The sequence below is a fragment of the Biomphalaria glabrata genome, chromosome 2 (genome assembly GCF_947242115.1).
Source record: "Biomphalaria glabrata chromosome 2, xgBioGlab47.1, whole genome shotgun sequence".
Classification (NCBI taxonomy): Eukaryota; Metazoa; Mollusca; class Gastropoda; family Planorbidae; genus Biomphalaria; species Biomphalaria glabrata.
In genome coordinates, this window is record NC_074712.1 from 52767813 (window position 1) to 52792107 (window position 24295).

A 24295-nucleotide genomic window follows, 5' to 3' on the forward strand; every position below is an offset into this window, starting at 1 on the left:
TCATATGAACTACTAATAAGGCTTGTCTTCGAGTCCGAAGATCAGTGAGGAATGCAGTTTTTCCCGTGGCTGCGCAGCCCCAGTTGTGACCTACATATTTTTCCACATCCAGGGCAAGCATAACCATTGTCCGCAGGTGGTCGATTTAGATTTTCTTTTGGCTGTCTGCGTTTTCCTCGACGGCAGATTTTCTTTTGGTCTCAAATGTGTATCCCGCGGTCTTTGTCAGTGACCTCCAGGGTGAGCTGTCTCGTTCTGAAGCAGTATGTAACCAGGTGCTCTCTTCTAGATTTATGTCAGCTAAGGCAAGTTGGCTCCTAAGCTGGTAATTGAAGCATTTCCGTGTGTGTGTGGGGGGGGGGAGGGTTCTACTCTAATTCTGTAACGTCGACCACCTTGATGGACTACTAGATCTAAACATTAAATTAGATATATGTTACATATGTAGGGTTGAAAAAAAAATTAACTACTTTACAAAACAATGCCTTGTTTCATTTTTTTCCACATTTTTTGTCCATATATATATATATATATATATATATATATATATATATATATATATATATAATATATGGTAATAGTTTAGATGCCCAGATACCTAGACCGGCCACCATGTTGATCTCCCTTATCTAGATCTATATTGACTTTTAATAACTTTTTAAACTAATACCATATATAGGTCTGTGGTACACAGTATTTCTAATATATATATAGGTCTGTGAAAGTAAAAAAAAAAGATAAATATTAAAAACTAGAATTAGTCTAGACTAGGAATCTATTATAGAGCACTAGATCTCAGACTTAGATCTAGATCTAGATGTAGATCTAGATCTTATGGTTAGAATGTAAAATAGATCTATTTAGTATTAGACTAGATATATTATAGATAGAGACACATTTCTGAAACTAATTTCTTATTCCATAAGTAGATCTATAGACTGACACATGAAATGCATATATATATATACTCTGACTCTGACTAGTCTGACTGAGTGTCACTGAGTAACTGAGTTAGATTCTAGTATAGAATGCGGGGGAAAATCACATTATATAATTTAGGCCTGCACATCAAAGGATTCTGTGGAGGGGAGGTAGAGATGATTTCCCGCTTAATGCTTCACATCCACCACAAACCCTTTAGAATTAATTGTTCATATTATTTTTTTTTTAAATATATATTATGTCGCTACCTCTCTCTAATGTAAAATTCAGCCACTCATAAGTCAGTAGTAAATGCAAAGTCAAGTTTGATGGTAGAGTATTGAATTTTACCATTTCAGCTCCCCCCCCCCTTTTAAACGATAAAGCAAAAGATTCCGATGATAGATACAGAGTCGGATCGGGTGTGATGACGATAAATATAATGGCCTTATCCCCAACTACCTTAACCTAGGTACTTTGATTTTCCGGAATAGGTCGACTTTTTTTGGTTACCGGAAACTAGTGTTTCCCTGTGGCAGTATAACCTTTAAGATGTGCTTGTGGAAGGGAAGGCAGAACAGAATGATAAATTTGTCAAATTCAGGTAAATCTAACAAAAAAAATTACTAACCCTAACCCTAACCCTGAAGACATTAAACGTCGTATAAATCTAGCGCGTCAGACATTTACTGATTTACACAGCTAAAACCAACCTGACTGTAAATATCCTCACATCTCAAACAAGACTAAACTAAGAATCTTTAACTCTATTGTCAAGGCTGTCCTATTGAATGGTTCGGAAACATGGAGAACAACTGAAGCGACAACAAAAATAGTACAGACCTTCATCAACTGATGCCTGAGAAATATCCTAAAAATACACTGGTACGACAAAGTAGAAAACACCAAACTGTGGGAGATGAGTGGGCAGAAAAATATAGAGGTGTAGATCTTAGAGAGGAAGTGGAGATGGATTGGTCACAAGAGAAAATGCCGATAGAGATCTAAAGACTGTTTTTGACAGTAGAAGTTCCCTGTAAGCAAGCACTGATAGTTACTTTCATTGGCCTACAGTGACAGGATTGCGCAATGCATCTGGCCCTATTCGGCACCTTCGACACGCCCTATTACAGCAAGACCTGGACTTCATCATTCTCTGGTCAATCTGTTGTTTCCCGATCAAAGGATCCAGCTATACACACCCACCCCTCCCCTACCAGCACCATGCCGCAGTTTCACCCCTCCCCTGACACCTCCCTGCCCGCTACCGCATTTTCACCCCACCCCCTGACCCTCCCAGCCCGCTCCCAAAGTTTCAACAATTTCTTGAGCCAGTCAGTCAGTTTCAGCGGCGCCTTCACGGTTTCAGTGACCTTGGTTACCTAGCCACATTCCTTGACTCTTGAGGCTAGATTAGAGAAGACAGTCATTTTACCTGGGATATTTCTTTTAAATGAATAAATATTTATATATGAAATTCTTTTCTATAAGGACATCAGTTGTTTATTGCATGTATCCTCAAGCACATTCTAGATACAATGCAACAAGTCTCATAACACACAACATTACACTAGACTAGTCCACTAGATTTAGGCTTAGATTTAGATCTATTTAAATTCAACATTCATTTCAGCTTTATTGAAAAATGTTACAAGCTGTCAGCACCTTAAATCTTCATCAAATCATTTAAAATATAACTTCATAGATCTATATAATAATCCCATCATATATAGGGCAATATAGGCCTAAATTTTTTAAAGTACTACTTCTACTACAATAGTAAATATTCCTATTATTTCTATTTGTTTTATTTTCTCTCTCTTGCAATCCGCTATAAGCTGGCGATATTTATATAGGTCTGTGAGTCGGCTCTACAGCGCTATTAATTCTATTATTTCTATATGTTTTTATTTCCTCTCTCTTCGAGTATGGTTTCAGCTGGCGATATTAAAAATCAACTAGGTTATCTCCCCCTGAAAATAATTTTTCAACTCTGAGGCATCGCAAAAATCTGGCCAGTGGTTGCCAGGTGCTGCTTAGAGACGTAAATACGCCAGCTAAAAGCGGAAATTACCTAGTATATATACTTAGATTATAGTATAATTATACTAATCAGTATACTAATAACTAGTAGTAATAGTCACTTTAAATACTTAAAGTCGATGATTATTATCTTATACTAGGCTAGATAGAATCTAGTCAATCTAGTCTTAAGTCTAGATAGATCTAGACTAGATAGAATCTAGATTGATAGATTTAAGATTATTAAATCCTATCATTATTATTAATATTATATTATTATTATAGAGTCTAGTGTTGAAGTAACTTTAAGTTAAGGATGTAATTGTAAATATGTAATGTAAATTAATAAAATTATGGTTATCTATAATCTTCTTTTTTGAAGTAACATCTGTAATATTGTAATATACTATTTATACTAATTTATAGGTCTAGAGTAGTTTATAAATGTTATTCGGACACCTTTATAGGCCAAAATTTCAAAGTTTGACTTTGACAGCGCATTATTTGACAATGGTTCAACATAGAATTATCAAATTATCAAAATCTTTAGTTTAAGGAGAATAAGGATGAATACTTATAATTGTATCCCTAACGGTCTAACCTAAATAATATTTGTTATAATTATATTTAAGGTGAAAAAAAGAGGCCATGTGTTTTCATTTAATTCAGACAAATTTGACCCACATTATTTGATTCCGGACACCATAATTTATTTCAGACAGTCTCTATATTAAGGCATCAATAAACTCAGATTTTAATTCTATATTAACATTATCTAAATTTTAATATCCCCGCAGGCATGCCGCCGCATAGCCCCTCACATAAAATCATTAAGATGTTTTCAAATTATGCATAAATATGAACACAAAAAATAAAAATTTATACGAACACACTTATTCTACCAAAATTAGGTCACTGAGATACTGACTTCTACACAGACTTTTAGACTTATTTTATGTTTGCATGATTAGATGTGTGTTTGAATGTTTGTGTTTTTTGTTTATTAATTTAATAAATTTCTAATGCAGATGATCTTTTGTAGTTTAGTACAGGTTAGGATAGCCATTCTTGCCTAAATAGCTGAATCCTCTATATTCTCTCTATATAAATCTAGATCTATCTAGTAGGTCTAGATCTAGGCATTTAACTTCATTCAATGTACCAAGCTTACTCCAAACATTTGCCCATTTATTCTCTATAAAAAAAACAACAACAAAAAACAAATGTAATATAAGATCATTAACATTGATGTCCAAAACTGGCTGTTTGAAATAAATTTTGTTAAGAAAATCGTAATTTAATTCAAACACCCTATTTATTTTTTTTTTATGGAATTATACAACTTGGCTTATGAATCAAATAAATCAGCTCCAAAAACAGAATAAATATTGCCGGGCTCATTAGCATAAACTTTGCCAATCAAAAAATATAGTCTTAACCCCAGGAAGAGGTAAAGTCATCCTGGTAACATAGGACAAAACAACAACCTGACTTACAAATTTGAAATTCTTTTTTCTTACATAAAAGATATCTAAATTGAAGGAAATTGGGTTGGAATCAATGGAAAATGGACAAGCACATTATACAGCGCTCTATTATATATAGTTTCATATTAAACATCAAAATAAATATATATAATGACCTTGAAAACAGTGAGTGTTCGAATTCATGTAATGTCCGGATTAAATAAACTACTCTATATATAAATATTAAATATAAGATAAGATAGTCTTCTATACTCATACTGTACTAGTAACTAGTATAGTTTCTATAGACTATAGATCTAGATACTATATTTATAGTATAGTGTATATAGTATTACTATACACATACTTAGTATTGTTACTTGTAGATTACAAACAAAACAGTAAAAAAGATCTTCACCTTCACTTAGAATCTATATCTAGAATCTCTAGAGATCTATTCTATATATGGTGTCTGGAAATTTAGGCACCGGATAATTAGGCACTTTTTGACAAGGCGGAAAATTAATTACCTCTAAAAATACTTGAAGGAGGTAACACACCTATACACTCACACAACAGATCTTCCTAAAGGGGTTACCCATTAATAATATAAAAAAGGGGTGTTGATAATAGAGATTATTGCTGTTATAAAATACATAGTAAATATACATAGTAAAAATATTTTATAATACTTTTTAATCTAAAGTATTTATATTAGTAACTAAATATTTACATAAATTGCATAATCATCAATTTAAAAAACTCACTAGTCAACCTTAGGGGTTGGTGATGGAGAGAAGCAATGAGTGGAGAATCATCTCTACCTCCCTTCCCCTGAATCCTGTGATGTCTATATTATATAATGACTCAGGACTCATTTTTTCCACACTGATGGAAGATCTTTGCAGCCTAGAGGCTGAGAACATTGTGATATGGCCATAGCATCTAATATAGAGGCATAGAGTTAAATCATGTGTTTTTTTACAGTAGTTAACTGTCATCATTGGCGTCTTTGGTTCCAATTTCTTTGTTTATCTTGTTTTTAATCTATAGATTTATATATATATTATATATGTATTCATTTTTGATGCAGTCTTTGTAGATCTAATCTAAGACTTAGTGATACCTAAATCTATATATCTAGGAACTTTCTGTAACATCTCAATTCCCTTGCAAGGACTATGATCGTCCTCTCTAGAGAATATAGCTATATTATAGATCTAATAATAAATATAATAGTACTATTACAAAGTCAGAGACATATATTTATATATATATATATATATATATATATATATATATATATATATATATATATATATATATATATATATATATATATATATATATATATATATATATATTAATATGTCTCACTGAGAAGCTGGAAGAGGGAAAAATGGTTTCTCGAAAATCCAGTGCTAAAATGTCATGGGACCATGACACTTAGGTCTATGCTATCTTTAATGTAGTCAAATATAGATCTAGATCTTCTTTATAAATCTATATCTATGACTAGATATCCACTATAGAAATAGACTAGATCTAGATTTAGAGATGTTATATAAAAATCTCACATACAAGTACAGTTTTGCATGGTTTGGCAATCTGAATACTGGTACTACCGGCAGTAGTAAAAATAAACGTAGTAAAATCCTAAATGCTGCTAGTAACATCATCAATAATAAACCCTACTTGGACATCTATTCTAGCAAACCATTCTTAAGAAAGCTATAAAAATTTTAAACTAAAAAATAGATCCTTTCAGTCACAATTTTTTTATTCATGGGTTGTTGTGAGACAAAGCAGAGCCTTCTTCTCTGAAGTGTTACCAGTACTTAGTTTTTTTTTGTGCAAAAACTGGGTATAAGAAAACATTTAAATCATTCAAACTACTGACAATAAAAAGTAGTCCAGGCTGACCGAAAAAAAACAACTGTTAAACTATTTTTCCTAGGCTATTAAATCATTGAATAAAAGCCAACTTTCTGATATAAATTTTACATATATTTAATATTTTAGTGAGACTGTGGTATATTTTGTTTGGTGTAGTTATAATGTTTTGTTATATAAATGTGTGATGCACAATTGTAAGACAAATTACAAGGATAATAAAGATTTAGGTTATTATTGTTATTATTATCATTATGAACTAGTTTAAACATAAAATTTAATTTGCAAGTCTCCCTAGTGAAGACAAATTTGTGTAAATGTTAAAAACTTATTTCATTGTTAAAATACCTCGTGGTCTACAACAATAGAAAATTTTGTGTTAACCCTTTCATTCTAATTTTGTTTCCGTTTAGAGAAATAAAATTAGCCAAATTTTTTATTTTTCTTCTTATTAATTGAAGTAGTAACTCTTGGAAAGTAAGATAACTAAGTTTAACTTTTTTGTATGTGGCCCAGGTCTGATTGAGAATAAATAATTATACACACACACATGCACACAAAAGATCTTAATTGATTTTGTCATGTCACCTTTAAACTTTGGACTATTTTATATTACATTTTTATCAACCCAGCATGATAAAATGTACTGTAATCTATTAATCACAAGCATTTTGACATTGCTTAAGATCAGGCCACATTAGATTTATTTGTAAGTTGGCTTCTTTTTTTGCTATTATGTATTTAATTGTTGTTTTTTTTTGCTCATCACATACAATACATACACATGTAAACATGTTAGGTTTTTAAATGCAATTTACTTTTTTTTTTTTTTTTTTGCTTGACTTACTGAATATTAATGTTTATTCCAGGTAGAAAAATGACCATATTCAAGTCAGATGGATATAAGCCATCAGGAAATCTGATTTGGAAGCCATTTAAAACAGAAAATATAAAGGCACAGTCAAAAATAAAGTATGACAAATTAAATAGTGGAGTGTATCAAATAAACTTAGAGAGGCATCAACCCCGTCCGTCAAAGTGCATAAAAGCTTTGAATAAATTTACCAAATTCATCGGCTGGGCTCTAGTTCTTTGTGCACTTGGCTGTGTTGGTTTGGTAATCTATTCATCATTCATCAAACATAAATTACAAAATGCTTCTGCTGACCAGTGCAGTGTTGATGAGAACAACAGGTTTGACTGCTGGCCAGAGAAACAAGGGGCAACAGAACAGGCTTGTTTGAGTAGAGGATGCTGCTGGAAAGCTTCAAGTGTACCAAACACTGCCCCTTATTGCTTCTTCCCTGCCAATTACAATGGTTATAATGCTACAGAAGTTACTGTAACAACAAATGGCATTGATGCCACTCTAGTACGAACAACTAGTACCTTTTTTTCTCCAGATGTTAAAACAATAAAGCTAAGAGTAGACTTTCAAAATGATTATAGACTCAGAGTTAAGGTAGGCTTTTTTATCTTATAGTTATTCGTTGTTGTTGTTTTTTTTAAATTAGCAACAAATCTTTTATAATTAAAACCATTATACGTTTATTCCTTTTTTTTTTTCTATAAAGCTTTACTAGTAATAGCATTTTAGAAAAAGAAGCTAAGAAATTTAGACTACAAAATTTTAATTTCATGCTTTTGTATTTTATGTATATATATATATATATATTTTTTTTTTTAGTTCTATGACCCTAGTTATTCAAGATATGAAGTTCCTTTAGATGTGCCAACTGGCTCTAGCAGTGTTCTTAACCCTCTGTACAATGTCACTATTCTAAAAGAGCCTTTCAACATAATTATTACAAGAGTATCTACAGGTGCTACAATGTAAGTCATTAGATAATATTTTATAGATTACTTTATACTAATGCTACTAAGAATTTACTGAATACATTTATTTTTGCTCTAAAAAGAAAGAACACATATTGTATGGGGGCCTCATCTGAGTTTATATGAAAGCAAAACTCTATAATCTTAATAAAATAATATAAATGTTGTTTTTTTTTTATTATTATTTTTAATTTACAACATGGATATTTTCTTTTTCATTTAAGATTTGACACAACCAATACGGCACCTTTAATCTTCTCTGACCAGTACCTACAGATTGCTACAAAGTTGGCCACAAAATTTCTCTATGGTCTTGGAGAACATCGCAGCTCATTCCTACAGGATGTAAACACATGGAAGAGACTTGTTTTTTGGAACAGGGATGATGTACCTAAGGTGAGCTACAGCAAACTTATTTTGTTTTCATTGCTTTTATCACTTTTTATTCTACCTGTGTTTTTATTGGGAAAATTAAAACAAGGCAATGTCAAACTTGTTCTATTCTTTAAATCTTAGCAATGTCATCTGACCTATTCTTGTCATTTTTGTCAAATATTTTTTTTTTATATAAACAAATCTAAATAATTTGCTTGGGCAAGTATTTTTTAAATTAAACGTTGTAGAACTCTAATTTTACTTGTTTGAATGTTGCAGGTGAATAACAATGGATATGGAACTCATCCATTTTTCTTAAATTTAGAATCTACTGGTGGAGGTGATGCCCATGGAGTCTTTTTGCTAAACAGTAATGCTGGAGGTTAGCAGAGTAACTTGATAGTTGTCTTTTTGGCAATACATTATGTTAAACTTTTATAGAATGAATTAGTTTTTACAAATTATTGATATAAAAGATATGAATGCATTCTTCTTCCTCTATATCATTTTGTAATTTCATAGTTATTGTTTCATTAATTTTTATTATGATACGCTGTATGTGCTTCCTATCATTCAAAATGTACATGATAAAGCAAAAGTAATTTTAGCCCTCAATCTTCCTTTGGGGCAGCTAATGGTGAAGAAGAAGCAATAAGCTAGAGAATGTTTTAGGATTATTATTGAGAAGATTATTAATCTAAGTGAGTTATTAATCAAGAAGCTTATAATGATGTAGGCTTAGATATGTGACCATGACTGGCAACTGGTTGTGTCATATGTGCATTAGAATAACAACATATTGGAATGACAACATTTAGATTTTAATATGAATACATTTTATTCTGACTCTGCCATTCTGCAGAATAAATATTGAAAACTTATTACACCAATATATAAAAGGAAATATCATTCAAAATATAAAAAATCTAAATATAATTATTCATTGACAAAGATGCCTTTCTTGTGGCCACTACAAAGAATAAGAGGAAAGAAGTAAGCTAATAGACGTCTGGGGGGCAAGTGCTTGCTTGTGAATTCTACAGATCAGAAAGGCCTTTTTTTTAGATCTGGATGTCTAATGTTAGTTCACTTGACACTGTGAGTTGGCTGGTAGGAGGAATTTTCATATCAGAGGGTCACTGGTTCATGCCCTGGCCAGTTCAGTACCTTACTTCGTTATATTTAATTCACCATTTTTTCTCTTTAAAAATTTGGTCCCTAGCTAATGCTGCCTTTATATTTGTAATATGTATGCGTCATAGATAAGAATAATTAAGAGGACATTGACTCAAAGTTGTCTGACTTTCCAGCAAGCTGATATTAAAGCTAAGGAAAGATGAAGAGACACACTTTTTCAATACCTCATGGTGTTCATGGCTTTGGGCTGGGGAAATAGTTTCCATAAGTTATCTGATAGTGATAAAAGTAAATATTGTCAAAATAAAGTTCAACTTACTTAAAATCATTCAATCTCATTCTCACAATTTAAAAACAAAAATTGTTATGCTTGTCTACTTTACTCTGTTTAAAAAAATCAACTACCTGTATAGATTTAAATATTCAATTTTTTTTTTTCTTTGTAAATATTTGAATGTTTTTGTTTTACTTGAATCAATTTTATAAAAAAAATTTTTTTTTACTTTTTATGCTGACCTGTTCAATGCAATTTTCATAAAATCAGTAAGAAACTGTTCATTTTTCAGAGGTAGCACTTCAACCTTTTGGTTCAAATAGTGCTGGGGCACTAACATATCGCTTCCTTGGGGGAATATTAGACTTCTTCATAGTGTTGGGACCTCAACCAATTAACATAGCTACTCAGTTTGCAGAAATAGTAGGTCAGACTTACTTCCCTCCATTTTGGTCCCTTGGCTTTCACTTGTGTAAGTGGGGCTACACGTCAGATAGTGAGCTCAGAGAGGTGATAGAGAGGAACAGGAATGCATCTTTGCCATATGTGAGTTTATTTGTATATTTTTTATTTGAATGGAACAGAAGTGGTAATTATAATAAAATTAAACCAGGTGAACTTTTCAACAAAACATAAAAAAAAGAAAATAAGCAACAATGTACATGTTAAGGAAAATAAAATAAAGAACAACAACAACCATCACTTTTTGTTGTTGAATTTCCCCAATTATTTACTACAACACGCAAAACTTTATTCGCTTTCAATTTTCTCTTTTATTTCTATAACAGAAATAGCTCTTCAACCCTTTGGCCCAAGCCAGAATGGTGCAGTGACCTATCGAATGCTTGGTGGTGTGCTTGACTTTTTTATAACCTTGGGACCCAAGCCTCTTTCAGTTATTTCACAATACAGTGAAATTGTTGGCCGGACATATTTCCCACCATTCTGGTCACTGGGATTTCATATTTGTAAATATGGGATAAGTAACTCCACTGTTCTACGAGATATCATACAAAGGAATCGTGACACTCAAATGCCTTATGTATGCACTATGTCAACCTTTTTAGTGATATACTATTTAAACATTTACCATTTCTAATTAGAACAATTTCATTTACTAAGTAAATGGTACATCTAATTTGGTTATTGGTGAATTTTATGGTTGTACTAAAGCTGTGTAGTTGTTTTTGGGGGGTTTTTTTGGTTGTTGAATAGTATGTAAATATTTTATTAAAGTACCATAAATATTAAAACTTAAGTAGTGTGGAAATTTGCTTTAATCTTTAAATATTTAAAAGAATTTATTATAGTTTGGCTTGAAGATAATGTTAAACTTTTTTTGTCTAATTTGATATGAGTCATAGTAAAAGAAAACTTGATAACAATTGCTGAAAGTATTTAAAACATTTTGGAATCCTAAAACTATCTTCTAATTAAACATATCATACTTTTAGGACATTCAGTGGACAGATATTGACTATATGGATGCCAGAAAGGATTGGACTTATGACAAGAATAAGTTTGCTGGACTACCAGACATTGTTAAAGATCTTCATAATAACCAACAAAGATATATCTTAATGGCTGTAAGTGAAAAGCAGTAAAGCTTACGAAAGGATTTTTTTAGAAGAAGAAAGGAGCAGCTTTACTTTTTTTCTTCTAAAATCTAATAAATATTATTGCAGAGCAATGAACACATTAATTCAGTTTGATATTGGTTAGTTGCAAGGTTAAGGGTGGCCATAGTTAAATGGATTTAACAATGTTTTGAGGTATTTTCCTTTTAAATTGGCGCCTTTTAACCACCAAATATACCATAGTCTGTGTGTATTTGTCACATTCATCACTTCATTTCTAATCAGTTACCTTTGAAGTTTGTTAGTTATTTGGTATTATCTGGTTTACAAGAAAAATATAGATAGAATATTATTTGAAATTTTTTATTTAACTTTGCTAGACTTGTATTTTTAAACGAATATTTCATTTTTATATTTTATTAAGATGATACTAATGTTTCAAACTAAAAAATGTTAAGGATCCAGCAATATCAAGTGATCAGCCACCTGGTAGTTATCCCCCTTTTGATGATGGCAAGCAGTTGGATGTTTTTGTGAAAAATGCCTCTGGAGACATTCTTATTGGCTCGGTATATCATATTACATAAAATAAAATGACTGATTACTTATTTATACAACCAATTAATTACTGGTGGTAGAGGATTTTTTTCCCTTTTAAATTTCTTTTTAAAAAGTCTTTAAAATAACTTATGAATGTTCTATGGATTAAAATGAATACAGCATTTTTAAAAAGTACCGGTAGCTCAAATTTCATTGTTTAATTTTCAAGGTTTGGCCAGGAAAGACAGCTTTTCCAGATTTTTTCCATCCTAATGCACTGCAGTATTGGTTTAAACAGGCAAATGACTTTCATGGAGTTCTTGACTATGATGGACTTTGGATTGTAAGGGACAAAATTTCTCATTTAAAATTTTTTCCACTTATTCAGAGTTGTCATTTATCAGGTCACTTAACAATAAATATGACACCATTATAGAAAAAAAAAAAAAAACTTTTTATACACAAACACACATAATTTAAAAAGTTTGTTTTTTTCACAAAAAACTTTTCTTTCAACTAGGATATGAATGAGCCTTCAAGTTTTGTTGATGGCTCTGTCACAGGTTGCACATCATCTACTTTAGACAATCCCCCATTTGTACCAGCTAGTAAGTGTTTAACCTTTTTTTTCTTTTTAAATTTTATTTAGTCTTTGTACCTCTTTTTAGTTCTTGGTATATTTTTTTTAATTCCTCTATTCAGCTTGCAAATTTTTGGGTAAAAAAACATCAAAAGGGTGGAACCTGGACCTTTGAAAACTCTAGTTTAACCGTTATAGTTTTTCAAAGTATAGTAAAAAAAAATAGTTTAAATTTGTCTAGAGGTTTGGGCAATTTTTATCTTTAAGGCTTGTATGCCCTATTCATTAAAGAGTTAAATAAATTAATAGACATTCAGGAACATTTTCTAAGTCCAGATCTATAGACCTTTCAATAAAATTTTATATACTCTGAGTAGATTTATACATTTGCTTAACCAGGGTTGTTTTTCATAGGGAGGGGGAATTGGGACTGTGTGAAAATTTTCCTTTTTTTGTTTAAATCAGTTATTTCGAGTGAAATCGCAAATAGACATTCAAGAACATTTTGTGCACTGTCTTCTAAGTCTAGATCTATAGGCTTATCATTATAATTTTATAAACTATTTATACATTTGCTTTGCTTATCCAGAATTTGGGGGAAGGGGCAGATTATAAAATGTTTCATTTTTTAAATCAATTATTCATTAGTTTCTAAGAGCCAAATAATACAAATGTTGGTCTGCTGTATAAAGGAGGAATCGTCTTTTTTTTTTAAAAAAAAAAAAGGATTTTTTTCTATTTTGCTTGTTTTATTTATAGTGTGACTTAAATTATTTTTTCTACAGCTATTGATGGAGGAAGTCTCATTTCAAAAACAATATGTCCCTCAGCACAACATTATATATCAAGTCACTATAATTTACATAACATGTATGGCTGGTCGCAGGCCAATATAACCAGAGCGTATGTTGTTTTCTCTAATCAAATAACACTTTTTACTTTCACATTTATAGAGTATTCCTCCTGGTGTTCAGAATCTTTACTAACCATTTAATTACTTTGCAGAAAAATGTAAAAAAAAAAAAAAATTTACTTTCAGTGTTCTATCAAAAGTTTTCCCTAACAAGAGATCTCCAATCATAAGTCGCTCCAGCTATGCAGGAAGTGCAAAATACACTGGTCATTGGCTGGGGGATAATAATTCTGATTTTGATGACCTCTATTATTCTATTCCAGGCAAGTATTATTTTATAACTGAAAAAGAAGAAATGACCCCAAAAAAATTAACTTCATAATTCAACTACAATCTATATTCCTTTTTTGTTATTATATAAATACATGTCACTGGAAGACAAACAAATTTTGTGTATGTGTTTGTCTAGAACAGGAACTACTTCCTATTGCTATTCAGCTCCAACTCAATAGACTTAATAAATCAGACAAATAGATAGATTTATATGTATTTTTAAAAAATGTTTTAGTCAGCGCAGCATGATTCCAGAATACAAAATATAATAATTAAATGCTCATTGTAATTCAGTCAACAAATAACTTCAACTTTTAGTTCACAGCTCATTTTATCTAGAATCCAGGAATTAGTATGTCTTAAGTACTCAGAGCTAGAAATACAATTTACAGTACTTCTTAATATTAAAATGAAACTTTCTCTTCTTCTTCTTCTAGACAGTTTTTTTCCTGCTTCTCTTAAATGTCACATTCTTACTGCCTCCAACTCATCCTCTTCCAATCAAATGATCACAAAGCATTTACTCATGTTTATTTGTTAATGTAAATAATTCATTTGCTGACACTGTCATTGTTTGACCTTTAAAGATTAATATTATTATAATTTCTTTTTTCAGGAATTTTAAACTTTAATTTGTTTGGAGTTACGTTTATTGGTGCAGACATTTGTGGTTTTAGAGGAGTGACCACCCCTGAGCTTTGTACTAGGTGGATGCAACTTGGTGCATTTTATACATTTATGAGGAACCATGCTGACATTTCTTCACCAGTAAGTTGATCGAATTGACTTTTTTGATACCTAATAGATCAACTACAACACTTTAATGTACTTAATTTACTGAATGTATAAGCTTGAACATTAATAATTCCATGTAATGCTTATTAAAACAAATGATTATATTTAAATATGTGTTTACTAAGACTGAGTTTAAGTTACAGAAAATATACTTGCAATATGTTTTAAAACATATTACATGCTACACTTCAAAAGACATCAGACACATGCTATATATATTATGACATTACTCTTGTTACATGCTATTCATTTTTAGACAACATTCTATTTATGTATGAAGTTACATATTATCATTATCTAGACAGTTTATCATTATCTAGACAGTAAAAATTCATGTTTATTATTGCAGGACACAATTTTTGTATTTTGAGCTGTTTAGTTTGTGTCTTAATGAAAAAAAAAAACAATATTTTTTTAGCTGCTTTTTTTTTCCAGCAAATTATTATTTAGATATATGAAATATTAAGATTTCTGGTTAAAGCAAAATTACTTTTTCATTTCAGGCTCAAGATCCTGGTTCATTTCAAGATCCATATAAAACTTACATGAGAGGTGCACTCCAACTCAGATATAGATTACTTGCTGTTCTTTACACTGGTCTCTTTAGAGCTCATGTGGATGGTCTGCCAGTCATTAGACCACTTTTTTATATGTAAATGTTATTGAATTTCAATTAACATAATTTTAATTACATATAAACTAACTACAAAATAGAAAATTGATGTCTTTGCATTTTCATTTTAGATTGTCTCAGTCTGAATAATGTTTAATAAAATTTTCAAACAATGTTTTAGCTATCCTGGCACGGAGACTATTGATAAACAGTTTATGTGGGGAGATTCACTTATGGTTATACCAGTTTTAGATGATGTAAGTAAATCTATTTCTGTGTAAAGATAATTACTTAATCAACATAATTTTTTTTCTTTCTATCTAAATCTCCTTTTTTAGCGGCCCCCGAAAGGGGAAAAGACGCTATTAGTTTTGTGCAAAATGTCTGTCCGTCCGTCCCGTTTAGATCTCGTAAACTAGAAAAGATATTGAAAATCCGACATCACAATATTTTAGACCATTCAAAGTTCTGATGCAATGGCAACTTTTTTTTTTTCTGAAAGCGAAAAATCTAATTTTTTAAATCAGTTATGCAAGCAGTTTTTTAAAAAAGCTAATTAGTATGCATTATAAGTTAGACCTAAATTAAAACGAATACTAATCTTGTAAACTCCATTTTCGTAAAAAAAATTTTTAATGCATAAGTGCTTTCATTTTTCTTTTTTGAGCATTCGAATATGAGATTGAGCCTTTTCAAAACAATTACATCAATTATAAGACTTCAGTTGGGCCAGGAGAGGCGCGGTAGCTGAGCGGTAACGCGCTTGGCTTCCGAACTGGGGGTCCCGGGTTCGTATCCTGGTGAAGACTGGGATTTTCAACTTTCAAATCTTTCGGCGCCTCTGAGTCCACCCAGCTCTAATGGGTACCTGACATTGGTTGGGGAAAGTAAAGGCGGTTGGTAGTTGTGCTGGCTACATGACACCCTCGTTAATCTTAGACCAAAAAAACAGATGAACTTTACATCATCTGCCCTATAGACCACAAGGTCTGAAAGGGGAACTAGTTAGGCCAGGTTCACATCTAACTGGACCATTGGGGCACTACACAAGATCTGTCAACCTTCTTTCTCCATTCTTATCTCTCATTTGTCTTTGATATAATTTCACTTGGATGTTCTTTCTGAAAATATTGAAGCCTGCCTGGGTGGACCACTTCGGGGGCCGATTTTGAGTTTGTGTTTCCACACAAACTGTCTTTGTAACCTTGTTATTATTATTATTCCCATAGGTAAATAAATTTACATAATTAAATATTTTTACCATTTAATCTTAGGGTGTGAGATTAGTAAATGGTTTCATCCCTAATGATAAGTGGTATGACTTCTTTACTGGTGCTGCAATCTCAGCAAGGGGAGAGTATTTAACTCTGAATGCTCCTTTGGATACCATAAATGTGCTTGTTCGTGGTGGCTCCATTTTACCTTTATTGCCTTCCACTGAACGCACAGATGTTTCGTAAGTATTAGTAAGACTGTGATATTATTGATTAGTAGAATTATTAAATGAAAAATTATGTCCCAAATACATAGATACAGTATTAAAAGGACAAGACATTCTGTACCATAAGGTTTCCTGTAAATTAATTTTTTCATATTGTTTAACTCATTATAACTAGTAATCAGTGTCTTATATGTATTATACAACAATTTAGTTAAGATATTTTGCAGACAAAGGCGTTGGTGTACGCAGCCTTTACAATCTACTCCTGTATTGTTGACTTTTATAATGAATGAGAAGCTCTTGTTTCATTGTGTGACCATTTATAATTTATTATTTTTTCTATTTCTTTATTACAAATATTTCCAATATCTTTTTTTCTTGTCCACTCTTTTCATTGGGCCCTTTAAGAAAGATCATCATCATTTGTCCCTTGACTTTCTCCGTTGGGCCCCAGTTACAGTTTGCATAACCAAATCCCTTCATCTTTTCTGGTCAACAACTGTTCTAAGAAGGATATCAATAGAGAGACCTGTCCATTCTTTTACCTTGTCCAGCCAGCTTTTGTTTTAGACAACTCTTTCTTCTGGCTTTCTCCACTCTGTCTGAACAAATTCATTTGTCTTCTTTTCCTGGTACCTGAATAAGCAGCAATTTTTGTAGATATCTTTCATGAAAAAATTACGTATTTTATCTCTTTCATTTTCAACAAGGCGGCAGCAAAAATTCCAAATACTTGTATCTATTAGTGATAGCAACACAGCTTCTGGTGAATTGTTTTGGGATGATGGAGAAAGCTCTGGTAATAAACAAATTAATGTAATCATTACTTTTTATTTTATAAATATGAATCATAGTAAAGAACAGTGCAATGAAAGTTTTACTTTTTATAAATGCAAAAGAAAAATTGTTTTCTCAAAATAATAGTCCTAATTTTACTTTAGTATTTCTACATGAAATTTTTAGTAATATAAATATGTTTGAATTTAGCATCGTGATCATTGTAATGGATTTAAGATTTTAAAAAAAAAGAACATTTTATCAATCTTTTATACATTAGTTATTCTGGAACCCTTTTTAGAGGGGCAGGGGAATGGGTGTTTATGAACACCATATATAACTTTCATCACTATGGTGGGGTAAGGGCAATGGATGCTTGGCAGCACCTTACCTTTCAAGCTCTTCCCAACAAATACCTGGTAATAATTAGAGTTCTAAGAATTTTTTAAGAAAGCCAATCGCTCAACCATGAAGATCACATTTGTAATGTTAAATAATTTTTTTTTAAAAATAATAACATAATTCAATTTTCTTTTCAGATAGTATCACGTCTAATAAATATTCCCTTGTTTCTTTCACTCTACTTTCCAATGTAAGTTGTTTCTTTAGCTTGTAAGCAATAAAATACTCAAAAAAAAAACAACTCAACTTTTAATTGATATAATTAAAGTCCGTATATAACTGTTGAAAAGGCACAGACAAACTAAAATTAAATGATGTCCTGTAGTAAGAAAACTATAATTGTTATGATTTACTATGTGTACAAATTATTTGCTTTGACAAAAATGATTATGGTATTATATAGAATAGTGATACAAGTACACAATATACACATAAAGGATATAAAATATAAAAAAAAAGGGTCTTTATCTACTTTTGAATGAGATTATTGCACACAAAATACACACATTTGTATATAGTGATAACTGTCTCACAACATCATTTAATGTTTTAGTCCTTTCCTGTTTCAACAAGTGAACTCTATCATATTGCCATTTTTCTTGATTCTTTCACTTGCTTCATTTAATTATTTTTTTGTGTGTTCTTTTCTACCTGGTGCTATACTCCTTTGTTAAAAGCAGTTTGATATTGTAACATGTCTATGCCTAAGCTTTGTGGCTGTGCATAATTTCACTTAACCTAAATAAATTTGTTCTGTAAATGACACTTTACATTTTATTTATTTTGGACTCAACAAAATATGAATAAGTTATGATCTATAACCCTGATGATTGTCATTTGAATTGGGGCAATTGTTAATACCAATATACAAAAATCAAATAAAAGTACAGTAGTAATCATTTTCTAATTCATTCAAAATTTCATGTTTATTTTTCTAATGCTCAGAACACACTAGTCAATCGTGTCATTCAGTCTGGCTACAATCCATTTCAAGGAATCAAAGCAAATAACTTTGTCATTAATGGAGTGCTTAAGTCACCTTCAAATGTATATGTTAGTGGAAATCAAGTTGCATTCGGCTATAATGCAGATACTAAGGTATGCATTCAATATTTGATTGAAAATATTTTCAAAAACGTAAGCTACAATATGAGACCTGTAGGTCATGAAGAGTTCTCTCTGGTTAATTGTTAACAAGAATCTAATATTGCCAGTACAATCAACAACTGATTTACTTTTCATAAAAAATCAGATATTAAGTTGGATGGGCTATGTATCAAACTCTTGTGTGAGAAGCCCAGTGTTTTCTTTAATACTCCAATTGGTACTTTAACCATTTAGCCATCTCTCATCTGTCCCTTGACTTTTGTCAGCTCCAGTAACCAAATCCCTCCATTATTCCCAGTTAGCAGCAGTTTTTAGTTGGATATCAAGAGAACAGAATATAGGCTTTGATTTTGTTGTTGTGTAAACTGGATGTTTGTAGCTATTTTTGTTACATCTATAACATTTTGTATATATTTTATATAAAAAATTGTGTAGATTTAGAAACATCAATTGTTGCAGTATTATTACCAGTCACAGGCTCTGTATTCACTAAGAACAATGAGTTAACTATTTTACCTGTGACAAGTACTAATACTGCAGTGTATAAGACAAGTCATTGAAATGGAAGCCTTGTTCTGTTCTGAAGTTATTGAAAATATACATTTTTGAAATAGCATTTATTGTTCCTATTTTATACAGCTTATTTTATTTTTAGCTCTCTCTTCACTTAAGCATGACTTTTTAGAATTCAGAAATAGAAGTTAATGCGTTAAAGGTCAACTAAACTTCAAATATGTTTGCTCTTTAATAAGCTTTGGTATTCCTTATCTTTCTAGAAGTTCCTTTCATACTGGTGAATAAGAATATGTATGACATAATCTTCTTTTATAATTACCTTGACCTTCTGTTTCTATCTCTTGCATAAAGAAAGTTTACAGCAATAATGAAACAGATCTATTTATTTTTCTGTGTTGTGCTACACCCAGTAATGAATCATCATAATAGCTCTTAAGAATTTTCATCAAATCTTTTATTATCTGTTTATGACCACAAATTTTTTTTTTGTGCTTAAGCAATAATAAGCATGACAAGCGTGTGTTTTTGTTGCTGTCTGTGTCAAGTGTGGTACATTAAATCATCTAATTAAATTTTATAATTAAACAGGTGTTATCTGCCTTTAATCTGGATGTTGACTTGCTGCAAGTTTTCACTTTCACATGGAACTAGATAGCAACTTGGATTACCTGTTCCAGTGTGTTAAAAAGTTTTTTTTTCTTTTTTTACTTTAAAAGAAGTTTTGTTATACTTTCTGTAGGACTCAATTTTTAGAAAGCTTATATCAACTCACTCTGTCTGTCTGGTAAAAAGTTTGTACATTTTTTTTTTTGACACCCATATCAAGCTGAAATTTCGCAAAATTATTTGTTTTACTTGACAAAAGAATCAATAAAGAAAATAAACCAATTAGTTGATTAATTATTGGTAATTAATTACTTTGTTTAGTATCTTAATCAAGGGAAAGAAATTGTACTTGACTGAAGTGGTAGTATAAGCTGAATTAGTCCCATTTATGGGTCACCATTTAAAATTAGTTTGAAACAAATAATACATAACTATACAATCTTCTATAGTCATAGGCACCTCCCTAGCAGAGTGGTTAGAATGTCGGCTTGAGGAGACGTAAGCCATGAGTTTGAATTCAGGTCCTCCCCTTTTTTTTGTAAATGCTTTTAAAAACCTTTAAAAACTTTGTATAGGCTTTGTTTGTTTTTTAAAGAATTTTTTAATATTTTTCTTGTTTTATATGTACATTTCAGGAAAAATATTTTTAGCAATTTCTTACCATGTGCTTTGATTGATTTTTTTTCCTCAGTTATTGAAATACTTGTATTAAGTTCTACACATTTTCATTTCATCCACTGTTACTTTTTTTTTTTTTTTTTCTCAAATATCACCTGAATAAATTATTATAACATTGCAATTTCATAGCTATCATACACATAACTTTGGATTATTATATATTATCTCATTAATTCATAAAATTACTTTATTAATGTATTCATAAAGCGCCTTAAGACTTATATCTGTTTGCAACACGAGTCAAGCAAATTGGTTACTTTATTTTACCAGTTGTCTTTCAATTTTTTTTTAAACAAATAAGAATTCAGAGCTAATTGTAGGTATCATTTTAAAGGCAGAGGCTTACTAAACTACTAAACCTGTTATGAACCATTATGGAAATTTCTAAATTAGTATTTGTTCTTTCTGAATTTTTTAATGAAATCTGTTAATTTTGATTGTATACTAATCGATTAATTAAAGGTTTTAATATTAAGGAATAATTTCTTAAATAATTTCCAGAATAAGCCTACAGTTCTTTCTTTACTGGCAATAACAATTTAGATATTTAGTTTTTTGTAATGCTGTATATAAATCTACCTCTTACAGAGGTATGTATTTTGTACATGAATTAATTTCTATGTTTTTATGTCTTTCTATACAAATATTTTTATGTCTTTCTAAAAAAATATAATCATACAAGAAAATAGAATTGCATGCAATTACAGCTTTGGTTCTTATTTGTTTGTATATGGAATTACCAATGGTTTTTGTATTGCCACAATTGCCAAGTTTAGTCATTAAACCTGAAACTTAGATTTGGACAAATATAAACAAAATTTTAAAGCAGTCAAAGCATGATGAAATGCCCTCACAGATTCTTCTTTTTAAAACTGGAGCTGAAATAAACAGGAAAATTGTTTTAAATGTGCAACTATTATTTTGCTGCACTTACAAATAGGTATTACAAAATGTTCATTGTACACTTGTAAGACTGAAAACTTTGTTCATTTAGCTATAGATGACTATTTTGACCCAATAGAACATAATCATCTTTTTTTAGTAACATCTCTATTTTATAATATAAGATAATAGTATATATTTCTGTTATTATATTAAACACAGTATTGAATCACAAAGGTTTTGAAACCTTTTCTACAAAAATATCACTCAGATGCCCCATTGTTGTCCTTCATGGCCCAAGACTTCTTTAGCATGATTCGGTCATTGTAGCTGTTTTCAAAGAATGTTCTTCTTTTACAGCACTGCTTATTGTAGATTTGACAAACAAAAAATCTTCTACCTCTAGAAGTTGACATAGGCTGTAAAGCCAAATCTGTAAGGGATATTTTAAATTTCCAGATGAAAAGCAGAAAGTTTCTGCTGACAACAGTTATCAAACTCATTGAAAAATCTTCATTGAAAAATGCTATTGTCCAGAGTTTAAAATGGCAAAAGCCCAAATACCCTTTGCAAGATTTTGAAGGCTTCTTAAATGATTTATATGCCACTTTGAGCATCTTGGTTCTGCTTGGCCATATCAGTGCAGATTACTGTGATAGCATCAAATCTGAATTTACTCAATGGCAGTTCCATTTGAACCACAAGTTCTGCTGCATTCCAGTCCTTCAGTCTCACCTCTGATAGTCTGGATATTTTTTTTTAACCAGCATGTGAATACTGAATTTTCTAAACTCTGGACAGTGATGAAAGGAATTGTGTTAATTTAATTTAATTATTAAACCTAAATTGCACCAACTTTGACTATTGTTATAATTTTTTGGCGCAAATTTTATGTCCTTGAATTTTATAATTTCTCATGGAAAACTCCTGGAATTTCATTTTGACTTTGGTACAGAGACCCTATATAAATATTTATGAATCATGTCTTCTATTTTTTTTACTTTAAATATTTTGTGGATGGTGTTGTGTGTTGGGTTTGTTCTAAAGCTAGTCCACCATATCCTAGTAGGCATCTTGATTAGATTAGAAACGTCCCTTCTCAAACAAAATAAACTTGTCTTTATTTAATAAGTTGAAAAATTAAAACTAAAAGTAAATTACAGAATGTCAAATGTTTAAGACAAAATACTTCTACTCACTTCAAAAGTACCTCTGTCAAGATACATTAATCACATGTGGTCTTGTCTTATGTTCCACACCCTTTTATCTACTCATACCCTACAGTCCTCATGAAATTTACATCAGAAACCTGAAATAAACTAGATATAATTGGAAATGAATTACTCAGATTTCAAAATAAACCAGAAAAACAATGGGGGGAAAGCAGCAGAATAGAACAGGGTTCGTAGCGCTCCTAAAATCTACAAAATGAAAAGTCTGCTAAACCTTACGGGCTGGCTGTGTTAATGAGCTGACCAGTGACGCGTCTACACCGCCTTTCACCGACTTGTGAAGCGCGACCTCGTGATTGAAGATGGCCTTGGCTCAAGCAAGCATTTCACCTGGTAGTATTTTTCTGAAGGCAGCGTAAAAATGTTTGTTTCCATTTACTCTAGATCTACGGCCGGTATATTCAGTGAAGATAAATCGCACACAGCGCGAAAAGTTCACGAATTTTAGTGACTTAGATCTAGACTCTATATTTAGCCTACTCGAAATCACTAGAATCTAATGAAGATAATTCTCACACAGCAGTGAAAAGTCCGCAAAATTTAGTGACTTTAAGTCCGCGAATTTTAGCGAATTAGCTTTAGAGTCTAGATCTTCTGTAAATTAAGTGAAGATAATATTCACACAGCAGTGAACATTCTGCGAATTTTCGTGACTTTGATCTAGATTCTAGAGTAGATTTACGCTAAATCACCAGAATGTATATTGTGAAGATAATTCTCTTACCGCCGTAAAAATTCCGCAAATTTTAAAGACTTAAAAGTCGGCGAATTTTAAAGAGAATATACATTATGAAAAAAATGGTTGTTTGAGGTTTTTGGGATGACAGTTAAGTTGTTATTTGATTAAAAGATAACTTTCATTACATTTTCTGTGGATATACCACAGCTGAAAACATTTTTTTCTGTGGCATATTGGCAAGATATTTATTATTTTTAAAATCAAATAACAATAATTGATTTGATAAATGCTTAGTTTTGTGTATGTTTCACTGTGTATCACACAAACGGATAGGAAACACACACACATAGCATACATTTCATCCTTAAGAACCTCCTAAAATCTTGTCATGGAAAAGTGCAACTAACCCTGATAGAATATTTTCCACAATAAGGCGTTGCACGCTTATACCTGGTGTACGTAAGATCAGGGGTTTAGAGGGGAAATTATTCTGCAGACTAACAGAATATTGAGCCATTGCTAATCTTGATAGCCAATTTTTATAATGAAACTATTCTGGAGACTAAAGGAATATTGAGTCATTGGAAATCTTGATAGTCAATGTTATTGACGAAATAACAATTACATAAGTAGTCCTATAGATTGTAGTGCAAATGAGATAGTTACTTCGTGATAATAATAATGTAAAAAAAAACACGGGAATAGAATTTGCATAATTCGGATAGATTTATGTTATTCGAATGAATAATAATAATAATGC

At 31.0% G+C, this 24295-nt stretch overlaps 1 protein-coding gene across 4 annotated transcripts; it reads left to right on the forward strand.

Moving 5' to 3' along the window:
- Positions 1–731: 731 nt before the first annotated feature.
- Positions 732–22480, forward strand: LOC106077161 (lysosomal alpha-glucosidase-like). 4 transcript variants are annotated; one of them, XM_056021362.1, is made up of 20 exons: positions 732–837; positions 7172–7764; positions 7990–8135; positions 8363–8534; positions 8793–8895; positions 10217–10470; positions 11379–11510; positions 11960–12070; positions 12271–12384; positions 12562–12649; positions 13407–13524; positions 13661–13797; positions 14424–14575; positions 15106–15254; positions 15397–15472; positions 16490–16671; positions 17367–17455; positions 17973–18025; positions 18781–18933; positions 20047–22480. In XM_056021362.1, the coding sequence occupies exons 2-20, from the start codon at positions 7180–7182 to the stop codon at positions 20107–20109; spliced, it is 2877 nt and encodes a 958-aa protein (XP_055877337.1). In that variant the 5' UTR covers positions 732–837; positions 7172–7179; the 3' UTR covers positions 20110–22480. The 4 variants fall into 4 exon arrangements, with proteins under 4 accessions (XP_055877337.1, XP_055877338.1, XP_013093398.2 ...); XM_056021363.1 differs by lacking the exon at positions 732–837 and adding an exon at positions 1700–1806; XM_013237944.2 differs by lacking the exons at positions 732–837; positions 10217–10470 and adding exons at positions 6867–7011; positions 10713–10966.
- The last annotated feature ends 1815 nt before the right edge of the window (positions 22481–24295 follow it).

Bases quoted from the DNA above. Each gene is read 5' to 3' on its own strand.
- LOC106077161 (XM_056021362.1), top strand. From the start codon at position 7,180: ATGACCATATTCAAGTCAGATGGATATAAGCCATCAGGAAATCTGATT. The intron at 11,511-11,959 runs GTAAGTGAAAAG...AAAAATGTTAAG, and splicing joins AAAGATATATCTTAATGGCT to GATCCAGCAATATCAAGTGA. The intron at 17,456-17,972 runs GTAATAAACAAA...TTTTCTTTTCAG, and splicing joins GGATGATGGAGAAAGCTCTG to ATAGTATCACGTCTAATAAA.